This window comes from Saccopteryx bilineata, chromosome 1 (assembly GCF_036850765.1).
Source record: "Saccopteryx bilineata isolate mSacBil1 chromosome 1, mSacBil1_pri_phased_curated, whole genome shotgun sequence".
NCBI lineage: Eukaryota > Metazoa > Chordata > Mammalia > Chiroptera > Emballonuridae > Saccopteryx > Saccopteryx bilineata.
In genome coordinates this window covers 202419451-202430500 of record NC_089490.1, presented here as the reverse complement: position 1 = coordinate 202430500, position 11050 = coordinate 202419451, and the positions used below count along the sequence as shown (strand labels likewise).

Sequence of the window (11050 nt, the reverse complement as noted above, 5' to 3'; positions counted from 1 at the left end):
GTGAACTGACCTCATATCCCCAGTTTGTGATGACAGTGGAGAAAACAGTGCTGAATAAGCAAATAAGATACCCTGATTGTGATACTTTATTTCACATATGAGTTGACTTACAAATCAACTCATAATGGTCAAGAATTCTATCCATCATTAAAGTTTATTATATCCTAAAATGTAATGAGATCTGTGAAAAAATAGAAAAAATGTAAAATAAAGTTGATTTTATCCTTTCAAACAGCCCATTTTACTATAATTTATAATAGTAAAAGTGAACATGTAGCTTCTTGGCTTAATTCTTGTTCTATGTTATTTTCCAGTGATGTTTTCTTCTTGTTGATGGTCTTAGCAGTGGCCTGGGTTCCTCGGAAGTAACTCTAATAAACACATCTTTCATGCTCCAACATTTTTAAGTCCAGCACAGAAACAAACAAACAAACAAAAACAAAGCAGTTTCAACAGGATTACTAACTATTGTAAAGAAAGAGATTTTAAAAAATTACTTTGAACTGAAAATTTCAATACTCAAATTTATATAGGATTTAATTCTGGAATTTTATTTTGTTTGCTTTGCTTTTCTAGAGACTTGAAACTACTTCTTATATGTAGTACCTGGAAAAAAAAAATTTCCTTTCCACTTACTATGTATGTGTTTTTGGCTTTTAGGTGACTTTTAAGTCTCTGTAGTACCTTAAATTTCACACATAGTTACCCTCACTGCAGCATTAAGTACACAATTTTGATAATATCTAAAATCCAATAGTTTCAAAGGAAGTAAAAAGTGAGTTTTCTACTGATCAAAATTACTTTTTTCAGTGTCACACCACATATCTGTAAGAATTATAAATTTCTTAGTAAGTTATTTCTATTTTAATTGGTTGTCATTTAGCTGATTAATAAATGGATAGGAGATTTTTTTTAAAACAAAAGTATACAAATATACTACAAAATTGAAGATTTTTGGAATTTTAAAAATTTTGTTGATTTTTGGGATATTATATCACAAATCAAGATGAAGGAAATATTCTAAAATCGACAGCAGGAAATTTCACCTCTATGACAATGTTATTTATACACGTGTAGTATGGAGACTACCTTTTGAACTTTCAGATTTTACATATTTTGAACTTTGCTTTAAATAGGAACTGTAATATTATATTGTCATCTTTTTATCTCAGTATACATTTTCTCTCGAGCTGATCAGAAGCGATGGCTCCACATACAACTCTTTCATCTTCTTTTATTTTTCAAAATTATTTTCTAATCCAACTTGAAAGATAGAGTCCATATCCCTTTACTGGGATTGATAACCAAATTTAAAGACATTCTTTCACGACAAAATGTATTTGCAGGATTTTCAGAGGCATCCTTTTTAGAGATGTTTGTTACGCGCGTGCAGCGGGCCACATTTCCAAGTTGGTGTACATATAACGAAAGAGGAAACGACTGTTGGGGAAATCCTGTTCCAGGTTTTCAGGCAATCCGTATGATTGACAGATGATATCACGGGAGGCGTGTCCTGGAGTGGAGGTGGAGGTGGAGGCGAGGAGCTGAAATTGTGCGGAGCTGGAGTGGAATTGCTCTGTAAGGCACGCAGCGGTTTGCGGACTGATAGCAGCAGACAGAGCTCCCAGCCCCGAATAAGGAACAGCTGCGGCCGCTATAAATGTACCCGAAAAGCAATTTCCAGCCTTTGCCTTAGGTAAGAGCCGTTTCCTTCCTTTCCTTCCGTAGACATTTTAGGAAAGATTAGGTGAGAAATGTTGGCTTTTACAAGGAACTGAATGTTTCTTTGAACCCGCTTTAGCGCTGGTGGCAATTCGAATTACCAGTAGTAAGTAGCCTTCCCACTGCTGAAACCGGTGCTCTTAAAGTAAATGCTAACCCTGGAGAGGGGGAATCCCACAGGGTCCCTGTGACACCCCCCCCCCCCATCCGAGGAGTAACAAGTTTAAAGTCTGAAACGGTCGTGTGTGTGACAAACACGGTGGTTTGTGCGGAAGAGGAACGGCCACTTGGCGTGTGGACCAAATGCATGTTTGTTTAGGCATTGTTGGTGAAGCAATTGTTTAAAACCTGAATTTCCCGTCTCTGTGTATTGATTTCCAATGCGCAGAGGCGTTGCCTGAACGCTGTTTGAACTCCTGGGCATTCCAAAGGGGCAAAAGCACTTGGGCAAAAACGTGCAAGACTGCGTGTTACTTCGGTTCGCTGCTGACACGCCGACTGTGCGCCGGCCTGTCAATCACAGGGAACAGCAACGGCCAGCACATGGCAGCGGGCGACCCGCCCCGCGTCCCAGCGCCTGGAAAGAGGGAAACTAATGTGTTTTATCTCCCGTCCTCCGTAGCAGGCACCTCCGCCGAAGAACAGGAGGGTCCGAGGACTGGGCGCGAGCGCTGGCCGGGGAGGCCGACCTGCCAGGACCGGAGCGCCCAGGACGCGGCGCCCCACTCGCACAGAGTGCGGATCAGAACAGCGCCTGGACCTGCGCGGGGCCAGACGACGCCCCGCCTCTTCCCCCAGGAGAGCCCCCCAACCTCTCTCCCTTCACCGCCCCACTAAAAGAGCGGGTAAAAAGTCCCACCCCTACTCCGGAGGAGAGGCGCCTCTACCTCGCGGGCGTGCGCTCCCGGGCCCCACAGCAGGAGCCGGTTCGAGACCCGTCCCCGCCCGCAGAGACTCGAACGTTCGGGACGTGGATCTTCGCCCGTTGCCCTGCTGCTTTTTGCGCGAGGAGCGATCGGCACCGAGAAGCCGTCTGGTCCGCGCGCGGCGCGCACTGGCCTCGTCGCCGCTCCCCAGCCGCGCCAGACGGACAGGGAGTCTCCGAAGGGACTGTGCTCTGATTCTTGGACGGGCCGCTGGAGAAGAGACCAGAGGTGGATGGTGCTGAGCCGCACGGCCCAGGCGAGCTGTGAGCGGTGTGCCCGCAAGCCGTGAGCTCCGCGGCCGGAAGGGGGCCGCGGGGAGCGCTCCTGCCCGGCGGCGGCGCGGGCCATGCTCCCTCGCCCGCCCCGCCGCGCTTGATGCGGTGCCTGCCCACCGCCCGCACCGGGACCTGGGTCTCCCGCCACCGCTGCGGCCTCGGTGAGTGTGGGGCGGGCGGGCGGCAGGTGCGGCCGCGGGACGGTGACCCGGGGGGCGGAGGACAACGAGGCACGGTCTCAATCTCCCGTTTCCTGGAGCGGCGGCGCCTTGACCCGGGCGTCCTTTAGGGGGCACCCTCCATGCGGAAGGTGGTTCGAGAAACCTTTTGGGGTACGTCCCGGAGGGCCCAGAGCTTCTTGATCTGTGCTGGCCTCGGGCTTTCTGTGGCTGGGTCCCGTTGTGATGGGACACCCCGCCGGACTGTGCGCGCGCGCGCGCCGGTGTCTCTGTGTGCACGCGCGGGTGGGGAGGCAGCCCCCACGGTTCGCGTCACCCCCAGACAACCAGCCTGCGCCCACATTCTGCCCGTTTGCCAGCTGGGGAGCGGCGGGGAGAGCATGGCCCCTTTAAAGGGCAGCCCGCCCTCGGAGCCAGGGACACCTCCGCCTCCTTCCCCCGCCAGCTCGAGCGGGGTGAGAACTTGTTTTCATTCATAACTTTTTTCTTTCCCTTCCTCTCCGTCAACTATTTATTCCCCGCTCGGTGCTCGGAGCGCAGAGGGCGCGCTCCTCCGCCGGCTCCGCGATGTGGCGGCGCTGCGGGGCGGCCCGGGCCGCGCGCCCCGGTCCAGGGCCCTAGGAGGCCGCCGCGCGCCCAGGTGCCAGGTGCGGACGGGCGCTGCGAGGCGGGCGGGCTCCGGCTCTGTGAGCCACCTCAGTGGGGAAACAGACGGGTTTTGGAGAATTCATGGCGATCCTTTGGGAGGTGAGGCGCTTGTCCGAGAAAGTGTCGTCTTGGATCTTGTTTTCTCTGGGCGAACCGACTGCTCTGAGCTTGTGAGCGTGTCGTAGGGGGAGGGTAGGTCGGGGAGACTGTTCCTGAGGCCCAAGGGGGCTTTGCTTCACACCGGAGGTGGCTCAGTTTCTATTTATAATGTTGATCGACCTTCCCAGCCAGTGGGAACTTGGTGACCACGATCAGGGAAAACACAGTTTACAAAGCACGCCTGGTGGGGGTTTCTACACTTTTCAAAATCCCTTCGTACACCGCGTGTCCTTCCGAGTGGACCCTGCCATGACCCTTTGACACACTCCTTGCTTCTTTCGAAGCCCTGGGTTATAGCAAGTTGTCTGCGAGGAAGAGTGCTGTGCAGGGGCCACGGGCTATAGCTCTCACGGTCCATAAGGACTCGAGGGATGAACCCAGCAGGTTGTGAGCGGGTTGGTGTCTCCGCACAGAGGAGGAAGAATCAAGCAGATCCTCGGGAGAATGAGAGACGGGACCCCTGAAGTTAACATATAAGACAGTCTAGGGACATTCACTCTCGTTATCAGAAATGGACTTCTTTCTGCTTTATTCCTTAAGCTGCTGGGGTTTTTTGGGCTCGAGGTGGCAGGGGAGAATGCCCCCCCCCCCCCCCGTTCTTGAATTAAGATGGAATCTGTAGACGTTGGAAGGAGTTTGTGTGAAAAATATTCTAGATTACCGCTGACTGAAGACGGAAACGTTTTTATGTTTGGTCGTTTGTTTTATGAAGAATGCATAATAAGCGAGAAATAATTTCCGATTGGTAAGGAAACACAATTGCTCGTTTTTCTCAGGATATTGCAGGGCTTGTTTTATTACAAGAAACCTTAATTCAGAGTTGGCCGTGCTTTTGAAAACTCAGGCTCTGTCATGTAAATACAGATTTTTAAATGAGAGGAAATACAGATAATTAAAATGGCCAGGATTTCCCCTGACTGCTTTAAAGGCCTAATACTTGTGCATGGAAAATCATCTCGTTAAGTGAGTGAGCCTTTTTTTAAGCTTGAAAAAATCCTTTTATGATTTCAGATGTGAATACTCTTTAACCTGAACAGAACTATGTATTGAGGGGTGTGTGTGTGTGTGTGTGTGTGTGTGTGATGCTTGCACTTCCGTAGCTGTAAATACCAAGAACTGCTGTATTTGCCTATATTCACTTTCACCTTGTACATTAATTAGGAGCTAGCTTGGTTGCTACAGCAAATGACCTCTTAGTTTGAGATTCCATTTTAGTTTGGAATCTTTTCTGTAATGGATGAAGTACACCTTGACTAATTTCCTCATCATTAGTCTAATGCTTGTAAACAGCACACAAATAACAAAAAAGAAGCAGCAGTGAGGCCATTTTTTTTTCTAAAGTGGCTGTTTTCCTTTATGGAGAAGACGGGTGAATGGACCCTCTCTGGGCTGGGCCCGGCTGGACTAGGCGTATGCTCGGTATTCCCTACAAGGGCATACATACTCCATTTTAATTGATGTGTTCTAGTCACCAGCAGGAAGGTGTTACTTTTTCTTGAGTCTGCTGTCTAAAAGTTGAATAACCGAATTTTTATGGCATGGAGTCTCTGGCTCACATTCTTCTTCTATGATGTGGTCCTCAGCCTCTCCTGGATTGGACTCTAGCCAGGACCCCAGGATCACTGTGACCCAGGGGTGAAGGCGATTGGTACCAGGTGCTTTAGGCAATTTGTTACTTGACAGGGTTTCCCCTCCCCCCTCAAATACTTCCTGTCATTTATTTTCTCTCTGTTTTTTTTTTTTTCATGTTTGATTTCCTTTTAGGACTTCAGATGCATGCCAGGTTTCCAGTGACACCAGAACTTGAGACCGCTACCCATGGAGCCCCCAAACCAGCATGGCAGTGGCAGTTCATTAGTTGTGACCCAGCAGCCTGCCCTGGACAGCCGGCAGAGGCTGGACTATGACAGAGAGATCCCACCTGCTGCTATTTTGTCCCTAGACCAGATCAAGGCCATCAGAGGCAGCAATGAATACACAGAAGGGCCATCAGTGGTGAGAAGACCCGCCCCGCGAACAGCCCCAAGGCAGGAGAAGCATGAGAGGACTCACGAAATCATACCGATTAATGTGAATAACAACTATGAGCACAGGCCCGCGAGCCACCCGGGACATGCAGGGCTCCCCCAGCCTGCCCGGGGCCCCGTCCTGAGCCGGTCAACCAGCACCGGGAGCGCCAGCAGCTCAGGGAGCAGCAGCAGCAGCGCGTCTTCGGAGCAGGGGCTGCTGGGGAGGTCGCCGCCTGCCAGACCTGTCCCTGCACATTGGTCGGAGAGGGCGATCCGGACTCAGCCCAAGCAGCTGCTGGGGGATGACTTGAAGGGCTCCCTGAAGGAGGACCTGACGCAGCACAAGTTCATCTGCGAACAGTGTGGGAAGTGCAAGTGCGGGGAGTGCACGGCCCCGCGGCCCCTGCCATCCTGCCTGGCCTGCGACCGGCAGTGCCTCTGCTCGGCTGAGAGCATGGTGGAGTACGGCACCTGCATGTGCCTGGTCAAGGGCCTCTTCTACCACTGCTCCAACGACGACGAGGGTGACTCCTACTCGGACAGCCCTTGCTCCTGCTCCCAGTCGCACTGCTGCTCTCGGTACCTGTGCATGGGAGCCATGGCTCTGTTCCTGCCCTGCTTGCTCTGCTACCCGCCCGCCAAGGGATGCCTGAGGCTGTGCAGGGGCTGCTACGACTGGACCCACCGCCCGGGTTGCCGGTGTAAGAACTCCAACACCGTCTACTGGAAGCTGGAGAGCTGCCCCTCCCGGGCTCAGGGGAAACCGTCCTGATGAGGGAGGTGGGTCGGACCTCCCAGAACTCCCTCACTTTCAAGGTGTGGCTATTGAAAAAGATGCTGTTAGTTACTGGTTTTCTTTTAGACGTTCCCACTTCCCACCTTCTCTTCCCCTGTCTCAAGGGACTCCTGGATGTGACCTTCCCGTGGATGACCAGTGAGTGGGGACTGTCAAACTGCACTTGGGTCCCCCTCAGAACAAGAGCTTCTGCCACCCACTCAGGGTGTTGGGAGCCACTGGTGGGGTTTTGTTGTAGCCTTTTTTGTTCTGCAAGCAACTTCCCAAAGTTGTCCACATGAACATTCCCATTCACCCAGGCGACAACGATCTAGAGCTGTTTTTAATGGGGTTACTCTGGGAGCAGGGACATTGGTTTTCAAAGAAGCAGCCGTTTAATTGTTTAAATAAGCTACATATTAAATCTCTCTCCAGTTAGGGCTATCTTCATGACATGGGACTCTTAAGTAGCATGGGGGATATATTTTTGTTATAACATGAAAACCTTTTAACCACTGCCTTCTCGTCTGCTCAAGTTCTCCCATCGGTTTCAGCATCCTCTGATGCTGGAAATGCCAAGGGGGTTTTGTTGTTGGGTTTTTTTTGGTATGTAACATTAGATTCGCTCTACAATGGACATCTTCACATTGGAGATATATTGGTTGTATCTTGCTCATCCTTATTCTAGCATCCCTGTTTGTGAAGGACTCGCCTGCCTCCCTTCCACACCCCACACTTTTCACCAAATTTCTCTTGCGGTTGAGGGCACTTGGGTTACTGAAGTTGATATTTATAGCTGATCAATCTACAGGTGTCAGGCAAGTATGCTGCCTAAAGTGATCTTGGCTCCTTAATGGTCCCTTGGGCCCCTTGGTTAGTTAACAGCTGAATAAGTCTAATCTTCTCTGTGTTTTTATTGCCTTAACCACAAATTGTGGTGCTTTTTTTTGTATATTTTATGTATAAATCACAAAGTTGAATTCTGACTATTTTTAAGACAAAAGTCTGTTAAACTTTTTTTATTGTAAAGAATATTTATTATGCGAATCTCTATTATTTTATGATATTTATTGCAAAAGACTGTTGAAATGTACTCATGTCTGAATATAACAAAATATCAATACATAACGGAAAGTAAGGGGCCACGAAGAAAGTGCATATGTTACTATAATGCAGAAATATATTAATTAATGAAATTGTCTCTTGATTTCCTCATTTATTGACCTATATACTGTTAGGGTGATTTTGGTCATTTGCTTTGACTGTCTTCCTGCACCCTTCATCTGGTTTCTTTCCCTTAACATACTGAAGCTCTAGGCACAGGTGAGCTCAAATTTTTTTATTTTATTTTATTTATTTATTGATTTTTAGAGGGGAGAGATAGAGAGAGAGAGAGAGAGAGAGAGAAGGAAGGGAGGAGCAGGAAGCATCAACTCCCATATGTGCCTTGACTGGGCAAGCCCAAGGTTTTGAACCGGCAACCTCAGTGAGCTCAAATTTTGAGCTAGATGTTTCCTGGAAAAGGCATTCATCAAAATGTGTAACCCAAATTCTATTTCGACAAATTCCCAAGCGAATCCACCTCCAGTGAAAATGTTTTGTAATTATTATAAACAATCACTCCCACTTTGGATATTTTGTAAGCAAGAGGCTTTGTGTCTGGACATAGTTTCCTGGAATGGGAAATATCTAGAAGTTTTTAAAAAAAATATTTATCTTAACTCTCTTGGGTTAATCAGAAATTGGTTTCATCAGCAAAACTTGAAGAATTTAGCTCTGTAGACATGCTTCAAGTCTTAGGCATTGCCGCTTTAATAAAACATTCTAGAAGTTAGAGTGACAGGGAATAGTTCACATTATGGGAGAGATGTTTTAAAAACCATCTTAGCTCCTACCTTTTTGTTTCCTTTAGTGAGCCTGTCACATATGGCCTTGTCTAATAATTTTTCATCATGTTCTGTGGAATAAATCGGAGGGCCTGAAACTATTACAGAGGAAGTAAGTGGGTTTTTTCTTTGTTTGTTTGTTTTTTAGTCTTCTGAAACCACCACATAGCCTAGTCTCTTTGAGTCCGGTAAAATTTTGTTCAAGTGACTCCTCAGACTGGATGTCATCCAGCATCCTATGCCTCAGTGATGTGGCATACCTGAACAGTTCTCCACGTCTGAGAACAACATGTTGGCATCATTTGAACCCAGGATTTAGGCTATCAAAACTCTTATCCAGCTTTTTTGTTTTGACCAATATCTCTTAGATCAGCGGTTCTCAACCTGTGGGTCGCGACCCCGGTGGGGGTTGAACGACCAAAACACAGGGGTTGCCTAAAGCCATCGGAAAATACATATTTATTATACAATACATTTTTAAATAAAAATATGTATTTATTATACAATACATTTTAAAGTAAAATATGTATTTATTATACAATACATTTTTAAATAAAATATGTATTTATTATACAATACATTTTAAAGTAAAATATGTATTTATTATACAATATATTTTTAAATAAAATATGTATTTATTATACAATACATTTTTAAATAAAATATGTATTTCCGATGGCTTTAGGCGACCCCTGTGTTTTGGTCGTTCGACCCCCCCCCCCCCCCCCCCCGGGGTCACGACCCACAGGTTGAGAACCGCTGTCTTAGATGATTTGGCTCCTGGTTTTAAAACTATTGTTTTTTGTAAATAGGCCTTGGTGTTGTTTTAACCAGACAAGGCATGAGCAATAGAAGCTTGTTTTAATGCGGTCCCATCAAGCCACTAAAGCTATTAGTTGACATTGTGACATTTGATGGAATTACATTGTTTCTCTAATCTCTGAAAGCATGTGGGTGTTCGTGTTCTGAGGGCTACTTCCAATAACCTAGTATTTCAAAATGCAAACTTACTTCTTCATAGGCAAGTCATGCAATGTTATCACTGGTCCCTTAATACTGAGTATTTCATTGAGATTTGGCTCCTCAATGAATGAAAGGTTTAAATGCAGACTCCTTCAAAATACTGTGTAATTTTCTTCCTGTTGTTAGTCAGACCCTTGGTATAATTAGGAACCGGTGCATGGACTATCTGTAGTTATAATAACCAGACTAAGAAGCTGTAGTTTTTATTGAAAAAAAAAGTAACTTTTATGAGCATGAGGTATGCTGGAGAATTTTCACTTCTGGCTCTATGCAGAATTGCATTAAAATGAGGGAATGGAGCCCTGGCCGGTTGGCTCAGTGGTAGGGCGTCGGCCTGGCGTGCGGAGGTCCCGGGTTCGATTCCCGGCCAGGGCACACAGGACAAGCGCCCATTTGCTTCTCCACCCCTCCCCCTCTCCTTCCTCTTTGTCTCTCTCTTCCCCTCCCGCAGCTGAGGCTCCATTGGAGCAAAGATGGACCGGGTGCTGGGGATGGCTCCTTGGCCTCTGCCCCAGGTGCTAGAGTGGCTCTGGTCGCAACATAGCAACGCCCCGGAGGGGCAGAACATCGCCCCCTGGTGGGCAGAGTGTTGCCCCCTGGTGGGCGTGCCAGGTGGATCCTGGTCGGGCGCATGCAGAAGTCTGTCTGACTGTCTCTCCCCCGTTTCCAGCTTCAGAAAAATACAAAACAAAACAAAAAAAAAATGAAGGAATGGAGATGGTGGCCTGGGCTCGGCGTGTGTGTCCTCTGGCGTGCGGGGCCCACAGTCTGGAAGTAGCCCTCAATGAGGGGTGCAGACCCATACCAGTGTATCAGGTGGCAGAGCAAAAACACATTGATTCTGGCCCTGGCCGGTTGGCTCAGAGGTAGAGCGTCGGCCTGGCGTGCGGGGGACCCGGGTTCGATTCACGGCCAGGGCACATAGGAGAAGCGCCCATTTGCTTCTCCACCCCCCCCCCTCCTTCCTCTCTGTCTCTCTCTCTCTTCCCCTCCAGCAGCCGAGGCTCCATTGGAGCAAAGATGGCCCGGGCGCTGGGGATGGCTCCTTGGCCTCTGCCCCAGGCGCTAGAGTGGCTCTGGTTGCGGCAGAGTGATGCCCCCGGAGGGGCAGAGCATCACCCCCTGGTGGGCAGAGCGTTTCCCCTGGTGGGCATGCCGGGTGGATCCCGGTCGGGCGCATGCGGGAGTCTGTCTCTCCCCGTTTCCAGCTTCAGGAAAATACAAAAAAAACAAAAACAAACAAACAAACAAACAAAAAAACATTGATTCAAAACTTCCTCCTTCGTGATGGTTTAAACCTAGAAGGAAATGCTATTAGGGTGTGTCCTCCTAAGTGCCTTTGAACCAAATGCTGGTCGTCATTTCAAAGGGCAAAGGCCCCAGCAGCCTCCGCAAAGCTGACATTTCTTCCTGTCCCCCAGCCATGTGCTTGGTGCTGCGGAATGGAA

At 48.2% G+C, this 11050-nt stretch overlaps 1 protein-coding gene across 5 annotated transcripts; it reads left to right on the top strand.

The window, feature by feature from the left end:
• The first annotated feature begins 1448 nt into the window (after window positions 1-1448).
• On the top strand, window positions 1449-7889 carry SPRY1 (sprouty RTK signaling antagonist 1). 5 transcript variants are annotated; one of them, XM_066233549.1, is made up of 3 exons: window positions 1451-1696; window positions 2345-3084; window positions 5674-7889. In XM_066233549.1, exon 3 carries the CDS (start codon window positions 5728-5730, stop codon window positions 6688-6690), a length of 963 nt encoding a protein of 320 aa, XP_066089646.1. In that variant the 5' UTR covers window positions 1451-1696; window positions 2345-3084; window positions 5674-5727; the 3' UTR covers window positions 6691-7889. The 5 variants fall into 5 exon arrangements, with proteins under 5 accessions (XP_066089668.1, XP_066089646.1, XP_066089678.1 ...); XM_066233571.1 differs by lacking the exon at window positions 2345-3084 and having other exon boundaries at window positions 1449-1696; XM_066233581.1 differs by lacking the exons at window positions 1451-1696; window positions 2345-3084 and adding an exon at window positions 3149-3557.
• The last annotated feature ends 3161 nt before the right edge of the window (window positions 7890-11050 follow it).

Bases quoted from the DNA above. Each gene is read 5' to 3' on its own strand.
- SPRY1 (XM_066233571.1), top strand. From the start codon at position 5,728: ATGGAGCCCCCAAACCAGCATGGCAGTGGCAGTTCATTAGTTGTGACC.